This window comes from Drosophila subpulchrella, chromosome 2R (genome assembly GCF_014743375.2).
Source record: "Drosophila subpulchrella strain 33 F10 #4 breed RU33 chromosome 2R, RU_Dsub_v1.1 Primary Assembly, whole genome shotgun sequence".
In the NCBI taxonomy this organism is placed as follows: domain Eukaryota; kingdom Metazoa; phylum Arthropoda; class Insecta; order Diptera; family Drosophilidae; genus Drosophila; species Drosophila subpulchrella.
In genome coordinates this window covers 17,701,865-17,718,427 of record NC_050611.1, presented here as the reverse complement: position 1 = coordinate 17,718,427, position 16,563 = coordinate 17,701,865, and the positions used below count along the sequence as shown (strand labels likewise).

General features: G+C 42.2%; 3 protein-coding genes across 3 annotated transcripts; 1 reads left to right on the top strand and 2 right to left on the bottom strand.

Moving 5' to 3' along the window:
• Window positions 1-21: 21 nt before the first annotated feature.
• On the bottom strand, window positions 22-7,934 carry LOC119551389 (phosphatidylinositol phosphatase PTPRQ). The gene is made up of 18 exons (XM_037860714.1): window positions 7,796-7,934; window positions 6,133-6,287; window positions 5,744-5,879; window positions 5,571-5,683; window positions 5,001-5,516; window positions 4,786-4,938; window positions 4,440-4,727; window positions 4,073-4,383; window positions 3,817-3,985; window positions 3,635-3,757; window positions 3,253-3,570; window positions 2,259-2,600; window positions 1,583-2,201; window positions 1,324-1,523; window positions 1,198-1,268; window positions 1,005-1,139; window positions 575-949; window positions 22-512 (listed from the first exon to the last, which is right to left on the bottom strand). Exons 2-18 carry the CDS (start codon window positions 6,260-6,262, stop codon window positions 186-188), a joined length of 4,326 nt encoding a protein of 1,441 aa, XP_037716642.1. The 5' UTR covers window positions 6,263-6,287; window positions 7,796-7,934; the 3' UTR covers window positions 22-185.
• A 625-nt stretch (window positions 7,935-8,559) lies between these two features.
• Window positions 8,560-15,309, top strand: LOC119549264 (lissencephaly-1 homolog). Its single transcript, XM_037857172.1, has 8 exons — window positions 8,560-8,711; window positions 12,192-12,301; window positions 12,371-12,671; window positions 12,743-12,899; window positions 12,962-13,139; window positions 13,213-13,348; window positions 13,418-13,769; window positions 13,835-15,309. The coding sequence occupies exons 2-8, from the start codon at window positions 12,264-12,266 to the stop codon at window positions 13,906-13,908; spliced, it is 1,236 nt and encodes a 411-aa protein (XP_037713100.1). The 5' UTR covers window positions 8,560-8,711; window positions 12,192-12,263; the 3' UTR covers window positions 13,909-15,309.
• Window positions 15,310-15,324: 15 nt separating this feature from the next.
• LOC119549266 (PRKR-interacting protein 1 homolog) lies at window positions 15,325-16,400 on the bottom strand. The gene is made up of 2 exons (XM_037857176.1): window positions 16,168-16,400; window positions 15,325-16,110 (listed from the first exon to the last, which is right to left on the bottom strand). Exons 1-2 carry the CDS (start codon window positions 16,345-16,347, stop codon window positions 15,376-15,378), a joined length of 915 nt encoding a protein of 304 aa, XP_037713104.1. The 5' UTR covers window positions 16,348-16,400; the 3' UTR covers window positions 15,325-15,375.
• Between the last annotated feature and the right edge of the window lie 163 nt (window positions 16,401-16,563).

Here is a 16,563-nt window from a genome sequence, read left to right as displayed (position 1 = left end):
AAAATCATATTATTTTAATAAATACACACATAATTGTTGTGACGGTTATACAAGATCTTTTTTATAAATAACATTTATAGTATGTACAAAAACAGTTTTTTAAATACAATTTTCAAGTTTTGACACATTTTCTTTGGCTATTATTGCTGTTGAGTTGGGCTGGTTGGTATAAATGCCATAAACTCTCACATATTGCTGCTCGTAGTTGGTCCCTCGTTAACTTCTGGTGGACTACTTTTCCGCAATCCATTATATCGGGCCGGAAGCTGCAGGGTGGGTACACCGTTCTCCAGATCGGCCATTGGAGCAGATGCCACAAAGGCATTGTCCCCACTGCCGACATCCACATCCGGGAAACTCACCTTTTTGGGAGCGGAAATGGGCGAAATGGTCACGGACTTGGGACGCCCCTCCATTTTCAAGGCCGCTCGGGGAATCTTGTGCTTCACCAGCTCATAGGTGCAGGCATAGAGGAAAGTGTACTGCTGCTGCGTCTGGACCATTTTCATGCGCTAAAAAGATAAAAAATAATTAAAAATATAGATATTACCAAGTAGCTAGTAAATAAACCCACCTGAAAACGCAGTTTCTTGACTGTCTCGAATATATTGATTTTCGATTCGCTCTTCAAACGCTGCATAATCAGATCCAGACCTATAAAGGTGCCCGTCCTGCCCACTCCCGCACTGCAATGGACGACAATGGGTGAGTAACTGGGCCGCCGTTCCGCCTTCACCTTTTTGACGAGGGTGATCAAGTGCATGGGATCCTCGGGACAACCATGATCGGGCCACTTCTTGAAGTAAAAGTGGACCACCTTCTCCTTTAATCCGTACTTATCATGCACAACTGTCAATTCGGTTCTATCGTACAGCTCTAAGGTCTCCTTGGACTTTACGGTAACTGTCAAACCACGCATGTTATAGGGAAAGTACTCATGGCACTTGATCTAAGGATAGAATTCTAGTTAAGTGAAATTTAAAGGAGTTTCTTTGTGAGCTTACCGTATTGCCCTCGCGAAACTGGGTAACCTGAACGATAACCCTCACATTGTACTGCAGGATCATGCGCCAAAAGTCCATCACACTCTCTGGTTTTGGTCCCTGGGTGGCTATGTACTCCTTCTTGCGCGTGTGACCCTATAAAATAAATAGGATATAAGAAAGGAATCTCTGGAAGCCCAACCGCCCAACTTACATCTATAAAAGAGGCATTGATGTAGTCCGATCCCTCAGCATCTATGTCCAAGATCACACGATTCTTGTCATCTATTCAACAAAAGGATCTATAAAGAAGGCTTTCTTAGGTTTCATAGAGACTTACATGGATATATATCCGCATAGCGATTCTTGTGGCAACCCAGCTCGGAGGCGGAATAGCTGAGCTCCAGGGCCACCACGGTGATCTCCTTGAACTCCCTAGCAAGTTTCTCCGGCTTGGCCACCTCCGCATAGAAGATGGCAAAGTTCTTGGCAATCACATTGCCAAAGGGATCCTCAATGCCCTGGCCAGAGTCGCGTTTCCTGGGAGTCAAAGGGAAGTTATTAGACTTCTCTACAAGATTACCAATCAGAAAACCTACCAGGCCAACCGCTTTCGCACCCAGAGAACCGCTAAACCCAAAACAAAGGCCAATAGTAGACAGCTGCAAACGCTGACCAGGATTAGGGTCACCTTGATGGCCGCCTTGGTCTTGAAATTCAGAACGGCAGCATCGCTATAACCAGATGCGGTGAAGAGTCTAACCACCACATTGTAGTCCGTATCGGGTAGCAGAGGTCCATTGCAGAATCTTTTAGTGGTCTCCGAACACTTGTCCAGTCCAATGGTGAAAACTATTTCCTCACTCGACGTTACCGTGGAGTTCAGCTCAACGATCCTTCCCTGGCGTTGGACGGGCACCGGCTGCCAACGCTCCTCCGTGGTTTGGTACTGCAGGCTACAGTCTCCGGTGCCATCAGCTCCTGCTTCCTGGTAGGATAGAACCTGTGGCCAATTGTCACCCGTTGTATCGTACTCCAGGTCTGGAACCCCAGCACAGCTCTTCCGCGACAGCATCAGCGCCACGTACTTGATGTCCCCCGAATCGGATGACATGATGTCCGCTGGGAGTCGCACTATAGCCGTCTTGGTTGGATTGGTGGTCTCCTCTACGTTGGCACGCATTTGCTTTATCAGTTCTTCACTGGGAGCAGTGGGTACTGAAAAAGGGGACCAATGAGTTGGGATATCATACAACCCTATCCTGAAATACTTACATCCCGCTGGGGATTGCCATGTGCCCACCACGCTGCCGCTGAGGCGTTCCACGTTCTTGTTCTTTACAGCCACCTGCACCGTGTAGTCATATTGAGGCATCATCTCCGTCTCCGTGTAGCTAATCCTTCCCTGTGGGTTACCCAGATCCAGTTCCACCTTGCGCTGAAACTCCACGGTGGCGAACTGATCCCTCGTACCCTTGAAGCCCAGTTGGAAGTACTCGATGTCGCCGTTCGACTTGCAGGGCGCCTTCCAGGTGATTGTCACATTGGCGCCGTACTCGGTGTTGTTCTTCTCGGGACCTTGGGGCGTTACGGTCAGCAGGGTTACGATCTCGGATACTGAAAGTTCGAAATGTATATATTACTATGAGTTTAATTGATATACCTTATAGAAACAAAATTACTAGTATCAATCATAATATGTAAGTCTTAAAAAAAATTTTACACATGATTAACCATCTTCTTTATGGAGACTGTTAGGTTTACTTGGGATAAAATAGGTTCATAGCATAAGCCTATATTCTATAGTTAGAATATTTGGTGAAAACTTTGAGGGTCTCGCTTTACTAGTTTGGGTTCTGTCCTCTTTCCTTACATTTTAAACAGTATTTTATACACAGAGAGAATTATCCAAGTACATTGTTCTTGAATTGAGAACATTCGTTCTTGAAAACCGTGTAAATACATTTTGGTATCAATGTTCTCAACGAAGTGGGGAGAAGAGAAAAGTTAAATTGAGTTATAAATATTATAAATATCGCCATTTCAAACAAAATAAAAATATTTTCAACATCAAAAATGTCGTTCTATTTTTAAGAACATTTCCAACTCAGATGAGAACGTCAGAGTTTTCTCTGTGTATATATAGAAAATCCTATATCTTATTATAAATCTTTTAGGTTTCTTTTTAAAGAAATAGTTAAAATTACCAGGAGCAACACAATAAGTTTTAAAGGAGATTAAAGGATTTTTGAAGGATTATTATTATTACCTGCAGGCAAGGTGATTCCAACTACGGGGCTTGTATACATGCCCATTCCGAAATCGTTCTGTGCCGCAACCTGCATTATATATCGCACCGCTGGAGCCAGACCCGTGAAGTTGACCATTGACTCGCCCTTGGTCTCCGACTTGGTGTCCTGGGCAACCTCGTCACAGTCCTCGGGCACAAAGTAGCTGGCCTCGTGGCGCATCAGGAAGGTCTGGTAGTACTTAATGGGTCCATTTGTGTAGGTGGGTGGATGCCAGCCAAACACCAGGCTGCTATCGCTGGCCCCTTGTAGCTCAACGTTCTCCGGCTGCTCGGGATCTGCAAAAAAAAAACAGGATTAGGCTTATCTAATATTGATCCCAAATCTTTCGACATTACTTACAGTAGGTTGTGGTCTGCAGACCAGCCACACTCAGCGGTTCCATAGGTCCGGCAATGTTGTATAGTATCACCCTGCAGACGTAGGTGGTGTATGGAGAAAGTGGTTCGAGACTAGCATTGAAGCCTGAGAATAAAGTGGGATTAGAGGAGGTTTATAAAGAGGTTTATAACCTGGATACCCACCTTGCTTGCTGTGTCCCTGTACATATTCCTCCGCATATGGATTTCGCACTGTGGTGGTGGCATTGCAGCTAAAGAGGGCAAAAATAGTCTCACAAGTGTTGTTATAGTCTGCATTGAAGGCGGTTAGCTCTATGAATTGGGAGCCAGCTTGCTTCATTTCCAGCTTCACCTTTATTTGGGAAGAGTTAACATATACACATATAAGTAGTCCTCATTAAAATACTCTATAGATATATTGGAACTAAATATATCTTACCTTGGAGCTATCGACTACAGCTGCCATGGTCTCCACCTCGATCTTTCTAAGCTGCCCATCGAGACTTCCTATGGTATAGGGGATGATCTGAATTATGTAGACCTGACAGGCCAGAAGATTCTGGTCGAAGGTCACGGTCGTATTTTGGGTAGTAGTACTTAGCGCTTCGACCTCGACTAGCTTGTCATCATCCATCCAGCCAGACAGGCGGTAGCCATCGATGCAGAGATCAGCGTAGGAGGGGGTTTTCCAGTTTATTACCACAGAAAAAGCGGCGGGATCCACCTCGGGTTCTAAGATCTGGGTGGGCTCTGCCAGAATAGATAGGGATTAGTTACCAGTTAAAAATGGTTACAGATTCACTTACGATCCTCGCCAACGGCGCTCTGTTCCTGGTACCTAGTTCCCAAGCTTCCATTCACCTGGATGGGCACAATCTCCACAATGTATATCCCACATGGATCAAGGTCCTCAAAGGTAGCAAACCTCTCCTCTGTAACTAACTCATAAGTTTGGTTCTCCGAGCGCTGAGTGGGTCCTGTCAGTTTTACACTGTAGTTAGCCACACATTTGGGATGATTTTGGGGAGCCGACCAAGTCCATCGTAACTGAGTAGATTCCGCAGTAAAGTTGGGTTCATAAATGGCGCTGGCCACTGGGGAATTATCATATAGGATAAGTGATTATTTAGTACGATAATCCTAAATACCCACTGTTTTCAGCCGATGTGAACTGCGCCGAAGCCTTGGCCGTGTTGTTCTCGTTGATAAATACTTGAAAGGTATAAGGTTCACATCCTTGAAGATCGGCTAAAAGAAATTCCCTTAGCTTGCCATCAGCTGAGGCGTCGCTCCAATCGCATACAACTGAAAGATAATATATGTTTCTTAAGAAAGATAATAATCTTTTAAGAGCCCTCAATACATACCTTCAATGTCGGGGTCATCTGGAGTGGTGTCCATTGTGGTGGCAGTGATGTAATCCATATCGTTCGTTGTCTCAGTGCTGGGTTCTTCCGTGGTGGTAGTATCCAGGTTTTGATCCTTTCCGCAATCGTCCCGCCTCCACTTGAAGACAAAGTTGCTGATGCAGTTCTTCTCGCTGGGATCTTCCCACGAGACTATCGTAATTCCACTGGCATAGTTTGTTACATTAATGGCTAGATCACCGGGCTCAGCGTATTGGGTGTCCACTTCGGTGGTATCCGTATCCACCACGATGCTGGCGTTATTCCTGGTGGCCAGGATCACTGTGTGCGTCACACAGGCACTTAGTCCATTAAAAGTTTGCGAATTCTTATCGCTTAGCTGCATTGCGGATATGGAGTTTTCCGATGTCTTGGCCGTGATTTCAAAGGACTCCACACAGGAGCGATCGGTGGTCTGCCAGGTCACTTTGATGGTATTCGCAGTGGCCACCACCGAGGTCATTGTGGTCCTGGGCTCTGCGGTAATACATAATTTTGGTTTATAATACACCAGGTACAATATGAACTCACGTTTGTATTCGGTATAAGCATAGACCGTTTGGTCTGAAGGTGCATGGTTACCAACGACATTTGACCGGAATGAAACCACGCAGGAGTAGAAGGTGCAAGGATTAAGGTTTTCGCTAATAATTAAAGATTTTAAGTTATTGAGGATCCTACTAAACTCTAGATATTCAGCATACCACACGTTAGCCTCGTTGGCTTTGGTCTCCGTTCCGGATCCATTGCGACAGGTGACTCCCTCGATGGCATATTCCGTCTCATCTGGGATGCTGAAAGCGAGTGTATAGACCGCAGAAACCACAGACACCTCGACCTCTAAAAAAATAATATTGGAATTAGTAATAATATATGTAGTACTTAGAATAGGATATGGTATTAAAAAAAGTTAAGTTAAGATATTGTAGAGAGGAACTGAAAATCGACTTAAAACATATTTGCTTCCGTTAAAAACTGGAAGAGAATACTTACTATCGGCTTTGAAAAAGTTAATATAAGATATTATAGAGAGGAACTGAAAAACGACTTAAAACATATTTGGTTCCGTTAAAAACTGGAAGAGAATACTTACTGTCGGCTAGTTCCTGGCTCCCAATGAATGGAACCGTCGAAGGATCGGTTTGTCCTTGAACCCAGGGTATCCATAGGGTGAGGATCAACCCGTAAACCTTAAACAATGGCTTCCAATATTTGGTGTTCATCTTTAGGGCCTCATTGCTTCAGTTGCTGTTCCAGTGAGTAATGCGATATTAAATTTTAATAATAATAATTAATGGTGATCGCCGAGGAGCTAATACAACCGGTTGCCTCTGGAATTTTCCGCGAAGCAATAACCTCGCCCAATTGCAAATCAGTTGGCTTATACACTTTTAATTTGTTCATAAACAAATAAATAAGAGTTCACTGTACGTGCGCAAACGAAAGGTGATTCGTAAACAGTACTTTCGAAAATCTCGTAAATTTGTGGGAAATGATGATTCCGGATCCCCGAGTTGCTGACCAGCGCAACAAATGAAGGAATAAATAAGTACTCTATACAATCTCTGGTATTTTTTTGAATCACTTTTGCCGCTGAGCGATTTATGGTAATTTCAGAAATTCCACAAGTAATTGGAAAATGTAAACAATAAACGGGACGAGATACTACAGAGAGCTATCTGAAAGTCGGGGGCCTACACTCAAGGGAGTCATGTTTTTAAATTTTAGCGGGAATACGTGGTGAAATAAAGTAGTAAAAAACTGTGCGCCATTTTTTCGTATCCCGAGAATCTTACACTCGAGGGAGTAATGTTTTTAAATTTTAGCTGGAATACGTAAAGAATTAAAGAGGTATAAAACTGTTTCCAATCTCAGGCGCAATTTTTTCGGATCCCGTGAATCTTATCGAGGCACTTCACAGGCTGGAGAGGTGGCCAGCAGATATAGACACTGATAATCAATCTGGCTTGTTGGACAACCCAATAATACTAGCAGAAATTAACGACTGATTCGAATTCGCATGCAATTAATCAAGGCTCTGTTTGCAATCCCATCACGCATTCGCTTATGTCGCGAATGGGGAGTATCTGTATCTATAGACATAACTATATAGCCGATATGCGAGTGCGTCACCGAGGGCCTAATCGAATGAAAACCTCGAAATTGGCAGTACTAATTACTAATTTCAGTTGTTAGCGCTTCGGAAGCAGGCGAAGACAGCTCTTTAAAGCAAATAAAATCACACTTTCGATACTTATTAATGAAACAGAGTCGTTATCAGAAACAGAGTCTGGGGAATGGAGACAATATGCTCCGGTTCTGGGCAAACAAATCACATTGCTATTACGGCGGGTTTTCCGAAACACCAAATAAGCCAATAATAACCATTTAACGGTTACACACGAACAAGCGGCCTTTATCATTGGCATATAATCAGTGTCGGTCAGATAACAACAAAAAGCATATGGATGGGTCATAAATTCGATTTCGCTTTCAGAACACTATATATATGGAGGATCTGCTTGTTTGGATTTAGCTTCCGTTGCAAAACCGCAGCGGAATATACGGTTCCGATACGATCTATCTAGCGATCCATATTATTGGTTATCTCGGTTGGGGGGGTGTAATGCGTACAAATGGCCGATTAAATCGATCACTGATAACACTTCGAGTGCCTAAATTTGGCAATGATTTACATTATTTGGCAATTTGCACAATGAAAGGCTCTGATATGGGCTGGAAACACTTGCACTCACAGGTGACAAATTGTGGGCTTTTATTGTAGCTTTTTACGGGGAGCGCGACACCGCGAATTTTTTTTGGGCACTAGCACTACTTAGAACGAAAGTATCGCCCGAATACTAGTTACTATAACCGTTTCCTCTGAGAGTTTCTCAAACACTGAGCTGATTGCTGGTTATTCCGGCGCTGAGAGGGCACTGATAAGGAAAGTTTACTCCCATCGCGAGTGTGTGAGTAAGATAACAACAAACTCAGTTGAGTTTGGCAAGTTGCAATGTTGAGAAGCGAATTGGGCAGTTGTTATATTGAGAGATTCACTCAAAAGTTATGGTTAATCACAAACCCAATTTGGTGAATAAAAGTTTAATGGGTTTGCGACCATTCTAGCTCCAAACAAAGCTCAACAAAGGCTCTTAGTACGCTATTGAAGGTTAAATATTTTTCAATCTCTTGTTTTTTTTCATCTTGAATTTTTAACAGAGTAATCTCTTTAGGAAAACAGATTTAAAAAAGCGCGCCAATTTTTTGTACCGTTCACACTGTGCTGATATCTAGCCACTGCGAATTTGTATACTACGAAGTTCAAAACACATCATGTATGCTAAAAATAAAATCAAAACATCGTAAAAGTATAAATTAAAAAAGAAACCCTAGGAGTTTTAACATTTTAATTAAATCTATTAAGAAATTTAAAAATGGTCAAAATTGGTCTTGTTTAGTATTACCGTATATTTCAACGGCCCAAACCGATACAACTATCAGAACTTTGCATCACCGTTATCGATAGTCCCGTGATGATTTTTCAGCTTCGCGCGCTGCGGTCACATTATCGAAGCATTTTTCGTCATTTTCCTGCGTAATTTTTTCGTATAATTCGATTAAATATAAATAAATAAACGCAATTATAAATATATGAAACAATAAATCGATGTAAGTAAAGTATAGGAAAGCAATAATAAAGTCGCCGCGTTGAAAAAAAAAACCCCCATCAAAATGGATTTTTCGCAACTGTGTATAATGGGCAACTGGGAGAAATGATATAGTAAAAAGTGCCATTTATGCGAGACACTTCCCAGTGGCATAGTGTTAGTGCGCGCGTTATGCACCGAGTTAAGTGCTCGAAATCGCCCAAAATCAAGGTTTAGTGCGTGCTAATATGAACATTTGTCCTTTTTCCCATTTTGCATATTGACTTTGGGACACTTCTTTCTCTTGGCCCCTCTCTCTATCCAAGATGGCCGTCGTAACAGTATTTTCGTTCGAACTGTTGTTGTTATTGTGTGTGGCTTTGTGTTTGTTATTGAAAAGAAAATGGGGGAAAACAAGCGAAAGAGTTATGCAAATTATGCACAATATATAGAGTGTGTTGAACAATAAGCAAACAGTAAATAAGTGTAGAAACAAACGGCGATTACATTTTTTTACAACCACCAGAAAGCGATGACACATCGCGTGCGTTGGTGTGCGTGCCTGTGTGTGTGTGTGTGTCTCGATGTCTGTGGATTTTCGCGCATGTGTTGGAGTCCTCCCCCTCGCCAAAGGCAGAATTGATCGATTTTTAGCCAAGTCAAGTTCCCAAAGTCCCCCCCAATCCGATTCCTTGCATACATCCCATTCCCAATCCCCTTATAGACCGAACGACCGCCCATTGCTGGCTAGAGAAATAGCCCAAACCAGTTCTGCCAATGCACAAGAAATCTCGTTTTATTGTTGTTCTTGTCTTTTACAGTTTTTCCGTTTTGGTTTGGGCTTTTTTACTGCGGCATTCTTTTAGGTATTCCAAGACCCGTTGCGATTTCCCAGAACGTGTGGAAAGCGCTCCTGACACTGCAAATTGTTTCTATTATCTGGCGAGCTTTTTGCACGTTCCCAGCAATGGGTTAAAGTGAAGCGAACAAAAAAATTCCACCTTTTTAACTGTTTAGTCCCTGCTTTCGCAGCCCGTCGTGGGGTTAAAGCTGGAGTTCAAAGCTTTCGGCTATTGTTTTTCCTCTTTTCCCTCTCTCTTTGCACTTGAAATTGCAATGCAATTGCATTTGCTAGGCGCGTGTGTGTGTTAATCAATGAAACACGCAAATAAACAAGCAAAGGCAAGTGCAAGGTCTGTTGGCCAGAGCGGGAGAGAGAGAATGGCGAAAAGGGGGAGTGAGTGGGAGAGAAATACATATCCCAATGGCATCCTTTAATTACGTGTGTGTGTGTGTCTTTGGGGGAGAGAGGAATGCAGCCCTGGTCTGTATCGCCTCCCCCCTGCCTACTATCTCGCTCTCACGCCCACGCGAGAGCATTTAAAATGCAAATATTAAATTAGCTTGGGCAAGTGCAACAATGAGAATTGCATTTTTTTGTACACTGATTTAGTAACATTTCTGCCAAAGCGTGCGACCCGAAACGCCCCCTTCTTATTGTTATTTTTCCCTATGTGGCACACACACCCACAGCTTAACGGTTACCAATGCGCATGTCTTGGTGTTTCGGAATGCCTGGTTGCCACAACACAAACGCCGTTGACTCCGTTCGCCATTCGTGGGGTTAAAGGGACCCCATCTTAACCCCCCAATAGCCCACGCTCCACATTTCCATTAGTTCTTGTGACGCGTTTGGTACGCTTTTCATTGATTTTCCTGGGATATATTTAGATGCGCAGTTAGCGGTCTGGCAAACATCCACCTACAATATTTGAATGATGAGCGTAGGGTGCTTCCATACCGCTGATAACGCAGCAGAGTAGAGTAGTCCAAGTCCAAGTCTCGCTCGGCCGCATGACTCACGTTTATATTGGGTTTGAGCCGCGGTTCCCCAACCCGTTTGGTCAGTTTTGTTTTTGCCATTTTTGCTAGTTCAAAAAAATCGTTAAATATCATTTGGCCAAAAATAATTTGAAAACGTCATTTCCTAGTCAGTTGACGTGTGAGAGTGTGCTTCACAGTTGGGGCCAAAATAGTGGCTCTGAAATTGGGATTTGTGGATAGGGAAAGGCTTGATGTTAAATAAAGTACCTATGTTATTATTGGTACTTGAAAATCCAAAAAATAAACAACTTCAATAGTAAATCTTACTTAAAAAAAAATTTTTTTTTTAATTTGCAATTCTGTAGAACTAGACTTTTTGTTATAATAGAGTAAGAAGAACAATTAGGCATTATTGGAAATGTTTGTGACTCACAATAGATTGAGTTTAATTTCTCTGGAATCAAAACCTTCCACCTTGGTTAGTGAATCATCTAATTAAAGAATAAAAACTGCAATTAACAATAAAAAAGTTAAAATATCAAGAGTGGTTCTGCTATTTTCATGCACAAAAGAATCCAATTTCTTTTAGGAATATTTAAAAATTAAACATAATCTATTAAGACAACTTAGTTGAAATATCAAGAGTGGTTTTGCTAACTGCATGCACCTAAGAATTCAATTACTTTTAGAAATTATTAAAAATTAAACATAATCTATTAAGACAACTTAGTGCTACCATTTCTACCTCTGCTGTCTGTGTTTGTTCTGCTTCTTCGCTCGCACGCTCTTTGGCAGCCTTATTTACCTATAAGAAGTTGCTTGAACTACCGTTAAGTCCGGCTAATTGGCTTTGCTTTACCTTGCCTAGCGTCGTTTTTACTGGTAGTTGGCAACGCGTCCGATGTCCATCAGTTTGTCCATCGTTATCAAGTACGCCAGATATGCGTTCGCTTTTGGTTTCCGATTGCGGCTTTATTGCGTGCCATACACCTGTGATTTGTCCACCTTGAGTTGATTGAATAGGTCTAAATATAGATAAACCGTCGCTATTGAGGTGTTTTTGCCTAATTCCATTTGGAAGCTTAGATTTTCGCGTTTGGGGATTGACCCTTGAACCTATTGATGACGAATGCATTTTGATTGCTGGGTTATACCTACTGGTTGTTCGGTTTAAGCTTTACCAGCTCTTCGATTATTATTTTTTATCCAATTATTCGAGGTATGAAGCAACACAACAAATTTGTGCCAGAAACCCAAGACGATGATAATGATAATGATGATGCTCCGCTTTGAGTTTGAAAAAAGAAGAGAATAAAACAATATAATGACTAGACGAAAGATGAGCATAGGAAACACAAATACTGTTGCCAAAAAAGTTCAAGAAAATGTGGGTGACTTGCCCTCCATGAGAATTCAAACGAAACTCCCTGGCATTTTTGGCATTTAGCTTTTGCGAAACCAATTTCCTGTCTCCAGAACAGCAATTCATCTTATGATTAAACAGTGAAACATCGATAGAGGAATTTTAAATGGATTAATAAGATTATAAGTACAAGAAAAATATTCTAAAACATGTTTAGATAAATGTTTTGACCATAAAAAAAAATCCAAGACAATTTTAATAGATCATATTTATTTAAATGAGGTTTATTAATAATTTCTACCTTCCCCATTGCAGAATTGCACGAATTGAAGGCGTTTAAACGAATCAAACGAGAGCAGCGCAAAACAAGCCAAATCGGAAAACAGTATGAAAATGGTGTTGTCGCAGCGGCAGCGCGAGGAGCTGTAAGTTCTTGATCAACTGAATCACATAAACAATCCCCAAACTAATCTTTGTTATCCCCACTATTTTAGTAACCAAGCGATTGCCGATTACCTGGGCTCAAATGGCTACGCCGACTCATTGGAGACCTTCCGCAAGGAGGCCGATCTCAGCACAGAAGCGGAAAAGAAGTTTGGCGGACTGCTGGAGAAGAAGTGGACGTCTGTCATCCGGCTGCAGAAGAAGGTGATGGAATTAGAGGCTAAGCTGACCGAAGCTGAGAAGGAGGTCATCGAGGGGGCGCCCACAAAGAACAAAAGGACGCCCGGCGAGTGGATACCCCGGCCGCCAGAGAAATTCTCCCTGACGGGTCATCGGGCCAGCATAACGAGGGTAGGTTTGGCATCGCGAGGATTCTCAGGATTGCAATCTGTGACTAATAGCTTCGTTTTACATTATTTTAGGTCATATTTCATCCCATTTTTGGTCTAATGGTTTCCGCTTCCGAAGATGCCACTATTAAGATTTGGGACTTTGAAACCGGCGAGTACGAGCGCAGTCTGAAGGGACACACAGACTCGGTGCAGGATGTGGCCTTCGACGCCCAGGGCAAGCTTTTGGGTAGGAACAACTTATATTAAGCAATTTATTAAAACCAACTAATGTTCTTTCCTTTTTAACAGCTTCCTGCAGCGCGGACTTGTCCATCAAATTGTGGGATTTCCAGCAGAGCTACGAGTGTGTCAAAACCATGCATGGTCACGATCACAATGTCTCGTCGGTGGCCTTTGTGCCCGCCGGAGACTATGTACTGTCCGCATCGCGAGACCGCACCATCAAAATGTGGGAGGTGGCCACAGGGTGAGTTGAGAGGGGTAGCATTGAGTAAAAAGGATAACTGAACAACCTGTTGATTTCTCTCCCCAACCCCCAGCTATTGTGTGAAAACCTACACAGGCCACAGAGAGTGGGTGCGAATGGTACGAGTGCACATCGAAGGCAGCATCTTTGCCACATGCTCAAATGATCAGACAATACGTGTTTGGTTGACGAATTCAAAAGACTGCAAGGTGAGCACGGCGAGGTAAAGCCATAGCTGGCGATGAAGTCTCACTTTGGTTTGATTATCAATCCTGCAGGTTGAATTACGCGATCATGAGCATACAGTGGAGTGCATTGCCTGGGCGCCGGAAGCCGCAGCCTCGGCGATAAACGAGGCAGCCGGAGCGGACAACAAGAAGGGCCACCACCAGGGCCCGTTCCTGGCCTCCGGCTCTCGCGACAAGACCATTCGCATTTGGGACGTGAGCGTCGGCCTGTGCCTGCTCACGCTGAGTGGCCATGACAACTGGGTGCGTGGCCTGGCATTCCATCCGGGCGGCAAGTACCTGGTCTCGGCCAGCGACGACAAGACCATCCGGGTCTGGGATTTGCGCAACAAGCGATGCATGAAGACGCTATACGCGCATCAGCATTTCTGCACCTCCATAGGTGGGTACTCAAAAAACACCTAAATATGATCATTATTCTAATTCCATTCCCTTTTTCACTTTCAGATTTTCACAAAGCGCATCCGTACGTTATTAGCGGTAGCGTAGATCAAACAGTTAAGGTCTGGGAATGTCGTTAAAATAGAGGAAAACTCATCAAGGGTTCTGCTTACTTCTCAATTTAAACATAAATAAAGCTAATATATTAAATCACATACCCACACCACACACTCGAGCAGTCTCAGCCACCTCCGCGGAAGTTTATTTTCCAGACGCTTTCTGTGTCAGCGTCCGAAAGCAAAATGAACATAATTGTATTTTAAAACTGAATGAAACTGGCGAAAACGAATTATTTATTTATTTGTACGACCCTCTAACTAAACTAACTACCTACCTACCTACTATATACAAAGTACATATACATTAATGCCTAAAAATATACCTACCTACGATTATCGTTTAAAGTTAAAGCCCCTCCTTTGTAACCCAGCACAGGCTCGCTAAGCAAAACAGGCATACGAACTTGAGTTTGTCCAAGAATTCGATGTGAATGGATAGTATTTACAATGGTAAAGCGTAATTCATTCGACAGTTGGCACAGAAATGTTTTTCCATCCACAAAATGTACCCGAGCACACGCACTCACTCGAGAAATTCAATGACGTTGACGTGTTTAAGTGTTTGCAAACTAAGCATAATAATAGCTAAATTCGCTGAAGAAATATATAAGCAAGAGAAAGTATTTCAACAACTTAGAAAACTTGTACTCACAAAGAGAAGTTTGTTATTGAGAATTACTTGAATACATGCTTTTTACCATAATTGAGGTAGTTTTTACGATACCAACAATTTGCTTCTTTTTACCGTACTCACTTTGCCCAACTCCTGTTTTGTGTTCTTTTTCGCGAAAGGATCTTCAACAAAAACAAATACCTTTCAAATCGCTTACAAGTTTAAGTTGGCTTTAAGTTCAAAATATAATTTACGTTTACGGTTTACATAGTAGAAAAATGCTGCAAATTTATTTGTAATTGTTTATTTAAGAGCAACGGCAAAAAAATATACCTATATATAAATATAATATAAATAATTATTTGTGGAAAAGCAAAAATCGTATAGATGTATCAAAGAAAAAAATCAGAAAAATCCAGCAATTAGAAGAACAGAATTTTTGGATTCAAAGAAATCAGATTAATGGAAACAATAAAAACTTGCTTCTTCAAGAAACCAAAAAAAAAAATGTTTATGCCCAAAATTTGAGCAGTGGTTTTTTGTCAAGGGTATAATCAAAGTCTTGACTATGTATTGCCTTCGATGTCAAATTTTGAAAGCATTTATTGTACTCGCAAATGCAACATTTGAAGCACCTTATTGATATAAGATAACAAAATGCGCACTAAAGCCATGAAAACTCAATGCGATTCGCAAACTGCTTTTGTCTCAACCAAATTGCTTTAGAACGATGTCCTCAGCTGAAGACCCCAGATACAGGCGATGTATAGAAATCGCTACATATATATATATTACAAAAGTACTACCAATAAAACTGCAATTTGTTTTATTAATAACTAAAAGGTTTATTAATAGGGATGCAATGGTAGTTAGGTCTAGTTCTCATTATCTGATTTGGGATTATCTGGTACTTGGTCTGCATTCTCGGATTCTTTAGTTGTGCCTTCGTTGGTTTCGGTTTCTAATGACTTTTTTTCCTCGTTAGTGGTTCCTGCAGAAGATTCTTCACTACTGGGTACTGTATCTTTCTCTGTTGTCTCAACTTTAGAAGGTTCCTTGCTTTCATCCTTGGATTCTTCGCTAGTGGTTTTTGCTGAAGATTCTTTATTACAGGCTTCTGAATCTTGCTCTGTTGTCTTAACTTTTGAAGGTTCTTTGCTTTCATGTAAAGGTTCCTCAGAGGCCACCTCTTTAACTTCATCGACGTTAGCGTCTGCCTTTTCTTTCGCCGTGTCTGGAGTTTCTTCCTCCTCGGAATCGGAGTTACTAGACTCTGAGGCTTCCTTAGCCTGTGGCTTCTTTTCGTCCCTGGGCTTCTTTGCCCGCTGTTTCTTCTTCAGCCTTTTGGCTCTTTTCTTGGCAGTTTTCTCTTCAGCCGCTCGACGATTGTCATCCAACTTCTGCTGATAGGCGTCATCTGCAGCTTCGCGGGCGCTCTGGTTTTGGATGTTCTTCTGGCGGGCGTACTCCTTCCGGCGCAGGTGGCGGTACACATGGAACTCTCCGGAACCAGCGCCTGCACTACTGCCCATCACATTACGAACGAAGGTTGGCACCGAGGACATGAAGTCCCGTTCGCGCCGTTGCTCAGGTATGATCACAGGCTTATCCTGGCAATTAAAAGTCCATTAATAAGAAATCGATCCTACAAGCCCATCAAAACATACCGGATTCTTCATGAGTTTCTCCAGCTTCAACCGTTGCAGATCTGTGGCGGTTTTGACGAATGGCCGCAGGGGCTTGTCCTTGCCATCGGAATCGCTGTCTCCAGATCCACCATCTGCATCCTTCTTCTTTTTCTTCGGTTTCGGTTCATGTTCTTTGACCAAGTTTTTTATAAGCGACATTTTGTTTGCCCAATAAAACAGTATATTTTGTGTGGCTGCAATGCAATAGTATTAAAATACCAACCAAAATTGGAACATAACGTTCCCGCGATTTAAAATGATTATTTTTTCTACTGGCACTTGAAAATTTATTTGTTTTGTAAGAAAATACATTTTTGGATTTAAAATTAGAACCAGGTTCAGTGACGGAAATATATTGATCGAATGTCGTTCCCA

Excerpts from the sequence above, each read along its gene's own strand:
- LOC119551389 (XM_037860714.1), bottom strand. The coding sequence starts at position 6,262 with ATGAACACCAAATATTGGAAGCCATTGTTTAAGGTTTACGGGTTGATC. Across the intron at positions 4,384-4,439 it reads GAGCGCCGTTGGCGAGGATC|AGCCCACCCAGATCTTAGAA; the intron begins GTAAGTGAATCT and ends CTATTCTGGCAG. Across the intron at positions 1,269-1,323 it reads CTATGCGGATATATATCCAT|ATGACAAGAATCGTGTGATC; the intron begins GTAAGTCTCTAT and ends TTTGTTGAATAG.
- LOC119549264 (XM_037857172.1), top strand. The coding sequence starts at position 12,264 with ATGAAAATGGTGTTGTCGCAGCGGCAGCGCGAGGAGCT. Across the intron at positions 13,349-13,417 it reads CGAATTCAAAAGACTGCAAG|GTTGAATTACGCGATCATGA; the intron begins GTGAGCACGGCG and ends TCAATCCTGCAG. Across the intron at positions 13,770-13,834 it reads GCATTTCTGCACCTCCATAG|ATTTTCACAAAGCGCATCCG; the intron begins GTGGGTACTCAA and ends TTTCACTTTCAG.
- LOC119549266 (XM_037857176.1), bottom strand. The coding sequence starts at position 16,347 with ATGTCGCTTATAAAAAACTTGGTCAAAGAACATGAACCGAAACCGAAG. Across the intron at positions 16,111-16,167 it reads AGAAACTCATGAAGAATCCG|GATAAGCCTGTGATCATACC; the intron begins GTATGTTTTGAT and ends TTTAATTGCCAG.